Raw genomic sequence first — 9,203 nt, 5'->3', positions numbered from 1 at the left:
TTCCTTTGAAAAGGTTACAATCGATTGCCGATTCTTGGATAAAGTAAATGTAGTCGATAATAATCAAACACCGATATCAATTATTATCATTATATTTAATTTATTTTGCTTGATATTCGAACATCTAATGCCTATACGTATACAAAATATCTAACGTGTTAACCATTCATGTAATAACACTTATTTGTGTATTTCTTGAAGATAATGATTATTATATTTCAATAATGATATGGTATTGCTATGGTTTTTATATATAGGCTTGAATACTAATAGGACTGAAAATTGAAAAGTCAATTGATGCAGTAGGGCGACAAATATACAGTCTGTGAGTTTATTCCTCTTGTAGTCCACCAGAGGGTGCCATTCTCTCAGTGTGTACATATTTTTACTTCCACCCTTGATGATTATTTTATTGTATTCTATGTGTGGGCATGTTTCATGTTTTATAATAGAAGCAAGCATGGCTTTCCTCTTCACTTGCAATGATCAGATAATGTGGGACAGCATGTCAAAGTGGGACAGTCATAAACAAAAGTCCCCAAACATATATTTACAGACACTAAATTGAAAAAGATTACAAACTATTTCTTATCATAAGATAATTAGAATCACAAAATATCACAATAGAAAATTACAATATTTGAGATTTTCACATTGATCCTGGCGCACTCGCAACAGGCTCCACTTGTGGCACCACGCCTTGATGACGTCAGGATCGCTACACTGGCATGGTTTACGTTTATTTACGTGCATTTTCATCGTCCCACAATAAGCTACCGAACAAAACGTTTTTTTCTCAAAACAGTATTCTAAATGAAAAAGAATACAATATAAGTGGGATGGTTCAAGACACCCCATCTATAATTATAAGTAGCCTAATTACTGCCTAGAATAGGCCACCACTTTCAAATGTAGGTAGGCCATATCATTATATAGGCTACTATATCTTTAGAGGAAGCATTATCATTATCAATATAAGTGTAATTCTTCTTTGATCGACCTTCTGAACATCTGTCTGTCTGTCTGTCTGTCTGTCTGAACATCTGTCAGTCTGTCTATCATTTTAATGTTTCATTTTCTCCTGTAAATATGACCGTAACTCACATTTTTGTGTTTGTCAAAATATAGGCACGACTTAATGTAACAGTAGGCTACTACACCTTAGGCTGAGAAAAATAATAATAACCGTATAGTTGTGCCACGCAGGTAGCCTATATAGGCTATAGGCAATAAACAGACTATAGTGCCATTAAATCATTTTCTTGAATATTTATTGGTTAGTGAAGTGAATATTTCCATTTCATTGTATCTCATAAACTCAGGGAAGCAGGAGTACCCACTTCCCCTACTTCCAGCGCGTCTTTTATCCCAGTTTTTGGAAAAAGGCAGCTGCCTATTGCTCCCCTCCCTTCTGCTACGCAGAACAAACGCTATATTCATCTGCTCCAGCTTGCAGTCAGAGAAACTCCCTCCAGGAACTTCTGGGTACTTTTCCTCACCGTTTGAGCTACTGAATACAATGCCATTCGTGCCACGGGGCGAAAACAGGCGAAGTGCCCGGTCCATTAACCCGACAATGTGGAGAATATGCAGTATTTTTTGCGCATGGGGTGTAGTGTTTTTGACTGAGGTCTGCGCGCAGTCACAAAGGAGGTACATGTAGCCAAATGTACTTTATTCATTGAACTCTGTGTATTTTTCAAAAGCCTTTACAGAATGAAAGTGCAAAGGTGGTATACAGGATCGGTTACTCAGGGATGAAACGGTAGAGTTTTGTTTTGAATGAATCTGCAGTCTGCGCTCTAGGCTTCCAATCAAGACGCATTGATTGGTGCATTGCTGAGAGAGTCAAATATAATTAAGCTTCCGTTCTGGGTTATGAAACTTCTCACCAGGGAGAATCTAAAATATTTGTTCTTTCTTTTCAGACCGACGTTCACATGCGGTGGAAACCTAACTGGAGATTCAGGGGTTATTGGTAGCCAGGGTTACCCTGGGGTGTACCCCCCAAATACCAAATGTGTCTGGAGAATAACGGTAAGACAAACTTTTCTTTAATACCCAGGCTACCTAGGCAATACATAATCTGTCATTCTACATGTTCATCCCACATTGATAATATAGTCTGCAATAGCCGCAAAGACATTCATTATCAAACCTTAAGAAAATGAATTGTTGGTATTTGGATTGTCGCGACAGAACACCCCTCAGGCTGTTTCTCAAGCCTTGATCACTTTTTCAGCTGGCCACCTGCCTAGTATTATGGCTAGAATGAAGTAGGTGAAATCGTAGATGCCTCAGACTTGTCATTAAATCAGGAGAAAAAAGACACCACCTCCTTTACTTTATCACAACCCATTTAGATCTGCAGGCCTTCTGTAAATCAGCTAAACGTTGTCCTGTAGGCCTAACCACATTGGCCGGGTTTCCCAGATTCGTTAAGAAGCTCAAGAGCTTCTTAACGAATCTGGGAAACCCTTAACTTCGTTAAGACATCATACTGTTAACACTTTCATACTGTTAAAACCTAATGAAGCCTTGGTTCAAATATGTATCACTGTGTGAGCGTTATGTCTCCACAGGTCCCTGAGGGTAAAGTCGTGGTCCTCTCCTTCCGCTTTATCGACCTAGAAAGCGACAACCTGTGTCGCTACGACTACGTCGATGTGTACAGCGGCCATGTTAGCGGCCAGCGCTTGGGGCGCTTCTGTGGCACGTTCAGGCCCGGTGCACTGGTCTCCACGGAAAACAAGATGCTCATCCAGATGGTGTCTGATGCCAACACAGCTGGAAGTGGCTTCCTGGCCGTTTACTCTGCTGCCCAGCCACATGAGAGAGGTAGGGGTTCAAGCTGGTGCCACACATTGGAAAGGGTACTTCACTGGGTTTAATTGGTTACCTCAATGTTGTTTGGTCCACTCGTGAAATAAAGGATGCAGTACAGGGTTGCAGTCATGTCTGCTAATCTCCAGCCATGCGTGCTAAGCTGAGCCTGAGGGGCCAAGTCTGGGTCCTGACTCCAGATCGTAAACAGACATTTGATACAAGTCGTGGAGTGTGTGTGTGTGTGTGTGTGTGAGGGCAGGGGGTCAGGATTTCATGAGCTAATTAACAAACCCCTAAAGCGCGAGGTCACACCCTCTGAGGTCGCCGCTTGTCACAATGAAGAGACAGAGATAAATGTCCGGACATGAAGTGTTGTAAAACGCTTGCCTGATGAGTCACACACAAAGGATACACGTGCTGTACACGAGAGGACGAGTATATCTTTTTTTGTTTTTGCTTGTTGAAAAATACCGATGCTGTTGATTTTTTGAGGGGCCCTTTTTCTTGTCTGGCAACTGTTGATTTAAATCTTGCTCGGAGGGCTGGATAGGAAAAAAGGAACATCTCTACACATTTCACAGTATGACGTGGAATTTCTCACAGACATTTTTGTTTATTAGAATCGCTGTGAGGGACAGGACTGCTGCCATCCTAGTCTGACTGAAACAGTCCCCCTGCCTCCTTCTTCTTCTTCTTCTTGGCGTAGAAATGTCTCCTCTACTGGCTTTGAGGAATTTTAATGGCTGGGTGCCTGTGCAGCCACCTCTTATCAGTACCCTCCTAGTTGTCAGATATAATGGGCTGTGTCTGCTAGCTAGGCTGCCCGGTCTAACACAACAGATGGCAGTATGTGGACTGTTACCATACTATCCACGCGAGTTGTTGAAACTTTGCCCTCCTCCATTTGTTAAATGTCTATTTTAGTCGCTGTGGTATATTGGAGTTGCCTGTGAAAACGAGAGCAGGAGTGCTGAGACAGCCTGCTACTGAGGGAGTAACAGTGGTGGTTCATGAGAGAGAACTCCAGACCCTCAACAGTGCAAACAGCTTGTGCGGCTTGATCTCTCTCAGATCTCTGATAGCGAACATGTGGACTCCCTTTTAGCTGCACATTGCAGAGGACCAGACAGAGATGAGTGTCTCCTTGAGCTACTAATCATATGGGGTGAACAAGAAGGGCGAATGAGAAACTGCTGATTAAAGCAAGCACGGTTCTTATCCTGGAATGATGTTATGCATTCACAGCATTCCTCTTTTTCCCATGGAATACAGTACACGTTGAACATAAACTGCAGAAATGAATTGAGTTGGGTTTTTAATGATTGACATACTGTAGCATAGATAAGTATACAGAGAACCAAAACAGTTATGTTGTTTGACTTATCATCCAATAGGAGACCAGTATTGTGGGGGTCGATTGGACAAACCTTCAGGGTCCTTTAAGACCCCCAACTGGCCAGAGAAGGACTACCCAGCTGGTGTGACCTGTTCTTGGCACATAGTGGCACCAAAGAACCAGGTGAGTTAGTTCAGAGCCATTAGTCGTCCTCACAGTCTCTACTTCACTGTTGAACTGTGGACCAGAGCAGTACATTTCTGGTTGTGACTTTGGTGGTGGTCCATTTGTGGGTTGTATAACTGTGCTGCTTGTTTCCGTCAATGCAGATCATAGAGGTGAAGTTTGAGAAGTTCGACGTAGAAAGAGATAACTATTGCCGCTACGACTACGTGGCGATCTTCAACGGGGCCGAGATCAACGACGCCAAGAGGATTGGGAAGTTCTGCGGGGACAGCCCTCCAGAGTAGGTCGAAATACCTGTTTGTTGACCGGTTTCAATGAACTAGGGTATCACATGATGTCATATCCTGCAAGCCCTCCTTCCTCTCTCACTACCCCCCCCCCACTCTTCCTAACATTCCACTTTCCTCAGTCCAGTGTTCTCAGAGGGGAACCAGCTCCTAATCCAGTTCCTCTCAGACCTCAGTCTAACAGCGGACGGATTTATCGGCCACTACAAGTTCCGACCCAAGAGGTTCCCCACCACCACGATACCGCCGACCACCACCACCCTACCCCCCACCAGCAGACCCATACGTAGGTACCACTCACAGTCCAATACATGCTTGCAGGTGTGTTTGATTTACCACGTGGTGTGTTGAAGGAGTACTTTTGGGGCTGTTTCTAGGTTACTGCCGGGCAAACTGGGTAATTGAATCAATTCTATCAATTGCACTCCAAGCGTTTGCTCTTTAACTAATCGCATGAACACGTGTTTTGGTCCCTTACATGTTCCTTCCAGCTACACGTTGGTCAGTGGGATCTGGTGGTTTCGTCTAGAGATTTAGTGAAGGCTTTGTGTAGTCTTGCTATAGTCTCTGATCCTGGTGCCAGCATGTGGGATAAACCTTATCCTCTCTTCCCCCATAAATACTGTAAGTAGGACCAGGCTCCTGCCTCAGACGTGGCCTGTAGTTGAGGGCTTCCCTGGGAGAACAAAGACAACTTCTTTATTCAGATCCGGGCAGTGAGATACAGATGAGTGATGTGTGCTGCATGTGGAAAGGAAGAACCTCTTTTTGTCGATAGAAAAAGATGGATTGTCTTCTCTATACTTTGGACTCTGACAACCCTCATGCAAATGTGCACACTTGGGCGTATTTATTTCGCACACATATGTTCGGATTTGAAAGGAATGCTCGTATCGTTGTTTGTGCTGGCCCACACACTCTCGTCTTCACGTGATCTTACACACACACGTGCACAGACATTAAGCACACTCACCAACATTCCCATTGCCTTTTAAGTTTTCCCCTAACGGAAGCCAGAACTCATGATACCTAATCTACACAGAGACAGAGAGCTATTCTGGCACCCCCCCACTATGATGTCATCCTGTGATGACTGACTCTAACTGACCTATATTCAAAGTGTTTCGCTCTCTACCGGTAGGAATAACATTTGGATAAGACTGTGGTTGTATTTCTTGTCTCTTTCTTTCTTATTTTCTCTGAGGGTAATAGTACCCCCTTAAGCTTAAAACCAGATGTTAACTAGAACTAGAACATTCCTCTTGGATTTAGACTGTCTGTGGGAAAGGGGAACACCAATAAAAATTGATCTTGAATTGGTTAGCTTGCATCACTGGCAGTAAAAATAAATAACTGTATCTCTTTTTTTGTCTCCCTTAGCCCTCAAGTACTCCGTAGCTCTTTGTCAGCAGAAATGCAAAAGGCAGGGGACTCTTGAGAACAACTATTGTTCCAGCAACTTTGGTAAGACAAGACCGGCATGTTTAGTGTGCTGCTGTTACTATCACATGCATGTCTACTCTTTCAGACACAGACATTTTCCACTGATTTTCACTACAAACAAGATCCTTCCGACCTGTGCTTTTATTCAAAGATGATTAAGAAATGGAATATTCAAGCTTTACGTCCAATCAGATTTGGGGGCGGGAAATTAGTATTTCCCAATCGCAAATAAAAACCTCTATTTCTAAAGAGAGCATGTTTTCATGGTACTCTCATGGCACGCTATCTATGGCTGTCTGGCTTGTTTCATGGCTCGTCTCAAAAGATTATTTGACTGTGTCTGGAAGGAGCACGCTAACCTTCCTCAAGTAAACACATAGTCACAGCCTCACTGATTGGAGCTAACTTGTAGCCAAATGAAAGTGTTGATTCAGTCACCCCCCCCCCCACACACACACACACACACACACACACACACACACACACACACACACACAAACACACCCTGCACCCATGGAGGCCTGTTACCCTGGAGACCATTTCTGAGCAGTTTTTTGGGGGAGGTGTTCACAAAATCAAACAGGTATTTAGTTGACATTTTCAAAAGGAGTCGATGTAGATTTGCATTTGGAGAGAGGAGGTCCTGTCAGGGAAGTTTGGCGGACGAGGCAGGACTGGAAAAAACGGCTTGTGAAATGCAGTCTGCTCACGTAACCGGCTCAAGGTGTTACATCACACATGTAAATGAAATAACTGGACCTGAAAACCCAGCAAAAGGACACATTCCATTGCATTATTTTTATACACACCCTACTGTGAGGTATGTGTAAAGAAAATGCATACGAATGGCAGAGTGAAGTGGGTGCAGTGCACATGAATATAATACCCTGGGATACACATACTGATTTGATAGTTCTCTTGGTTTCCAGATAAGAAATCAAAACATTTGCTGGCGAATGGTGCACCATTGCTAACATTGTCTATGTGTGTGTGTGTGTGTGTGTTTGTCTGTGTGCTCTTGTTCAAATACTCTTGTGGGAAGCAAATGTCCTCACAAGTATAGTAAAGAATGAAATAACTTGACCTTGTGGGGCACCTTTCCAACTTCAAATGTTTTTTTTAGGGTTAAAATTACATGAAGAATTAAGGTTAGGGTTAGGGGTTAGGGCTTAGTGGTTAGAGATAATACAATTCTGAATGGGAGTGAATGGTCGGGCCCCACTAGGAAAGAAAAACAAACCTCTGTGTGTCGTGTGTGTGTGACAGTGATATCGGGAACGGTCATCACGGCGGTGATGCGAGGAGGCAGCATGTTCGCCACCATCTCCATCATCAACGTGTACAAAGAAGGAAACCTAACCATCCAGCAAGCTGGCAAGACCATGAGCACCAAGATCATCATCCTCTGCAAGAAATGCCCCTTCATCAGACGAGGTGAGCAGGACAAGCCCCCACCTGAGCCAGGCTGGAGTTTCACTCTGTCAAGTTCTATTTTGGAAGATTAGCCGAGTTGGAAACCCCTTCATGGCTTCAGCGTGTGGAAGGTTATGAGGTATTCTGAATGAAAGCCAGCCTGTCCAGCTGTGTGTTCAGCAGACTGTTAAATGTTGCCTTTGGCTCTGAGTTTGCCTCCATGGCCGTTGCCTTCGAGCTCATATCTGAATAAGCTTGACCCCAACGTTCGAGGTAAGTGGCACAACACGATGACACAAATGAACATGGCCCGACACTTTTTCTCTTGGTGAGATACGGGTCCATATATATTCTGTACACCAACACATGCATCCAACATGCGTGCATCCACTGCTCCAACACACCTGATCAAATGAAGGGCCGTTATCAAGCTCTGTGGAAGCCTGACACCAACCATTCATTTGAATCAAGTATGTTGGAGCAGGGAAACATCTAGAACATACAGGACAGCGGACCCCGAGGACCAGGATTGAACACCCCTGGTCGATACATTCCAAACGAACCTGTGGTATATGTTTATATCAGCGCATATAGACATATATGTAGAATAATGAGGTGCTGTGAGGTGAAGCTGATGTGTGGCCCTCCTGAATGTCTCTGCCGTTCCGCCACTGCATTCAGGCTTTTTCTGTGTGACCTCACTAGGCTTGAACTACATCTTCATGGGCACAGTGGACGAGGACGGGCGCGGGAAGATCGCCCCACACCATTTTGTCATGGCATTCAAGGCCAAGAACCAGAAGGGCCTCAACATACTGAAGAACAAACGTTGCTGAGTCACTTCCCCCGGCACACACAGGGGGAGACCCAGACCCACCCTGACACAATGAGGCCCCTCCATGTTTGTCACCGCTCAGCATGCCCTCACCCCCTACCACCTTACTTTGCTTTACTTGGAATTCTGTCTCTCACTTTTTCTAGTTTTCTGAGCTGGGCCATTTTAGTGCGCAATGTGAAGGGTAAGTGTGATAGATAAACCCCTGGGGAAGAGATAGAGAGGGGTGGGGTACATATTAGTGTTGCAGGTTTGACCAATCAGACATCTTGTGAGTATTTGTAAGAGGAAGTACAATATACTGCAGTAGTCTGGGGGTTGTAGTTTTCATGACAGTGTTTACAAAACTGCTCTTTATTTCCTTAGTTTACAATGAATGCTAAACTATGGGAAGTATTCTATGTGGTGTTAAGTGCAATAGTTCATTATATAGCATTTGTTTAAAATTATTTGGTGTCATGCCGTTGTTGTGTGACAACTGCTCTTATTTGCCAAAGCTTAATTTGAGAATGGATGCAAAGCACCTGGATCATTTTTAAAGCTTGGTTTGTTTATAATGAAAATACAGACATGAAAGTAACAAAATAAAGTATTTTCCTATGAAACAATCATTAAATAAATGTTATTTATATTTTATTGTTTTCATCCGCCCTAATAAAATTCTAAATTCCATTCAAATTTTAAGAACATTGTGGTTATTAACAAAAAAATGCATTTGTTTGTTTACACTTTAAATAATGGTTTGAATTGAGGACAGAATGTGTAGTACTTTATGCCTATGAATGACAAGGAATATAAAACTACAGAATAGGCTGCAGCTGTTATATTTCCATGGTGTGACCAAGTGTGCTGGAAGCTGTGCTCTACCAAGCACAAG

General features: G+C 43.3%; 1 protein-coding gene across 1 annotated transcript; it reads left to right on the top strand.

Annotated features, from left to right (window-relative positions):
* The first annotated feature begins 1,500 nt into the window (after positions 1-1,500).
* Positions 1,501-9,002, top strand: pcolce2b (procollagen C-endopeptidase enhancer 2b). Its single transcript, XM_067251755.1, has 9 exons — positions 1,501-1,653; positions 1,929-2,037; positions 2,583-2,838; positions 4,221-4,345; positions 4,492-4,628; positions 4,758-4,921; positions 6,016-6,099; positions 7,345-7,512; positions 8,197-9,002. The coding sequence occupies exons 1-9, from the start codon at positions 1,520-1,522 to the stop codon at positions 8,325-8,327; spliced, it is 1,308 nt and encodes a 435-aa protein (XP_067107856.1). The 5' UTR covers positions 1,501-1,519; the 3' UTR covers positions 8,328-9,002.
* Positions 9,003-9,203: the final 201 nt, after the last annotated feature.

This window comes from Osmerus mordax, chromosome 15 (assembly GCF_038355195.1).
Source record: "Osmerus mordax isolate fOsmMor3 chromosome 15, fOsmMor3.pri, whole genome shotgun sequence".
Lineage (NCBI taxonomy): Eukaryota > Metazoa > Chordata > Actinopteri > Osmeriformes > Osmeridae > Osmerus > Osmerus mordax.
Note: the sequence above shows the minus strand (reverse complement) of the source record. Positions and strands in the feature narration are given on the sequence as shown.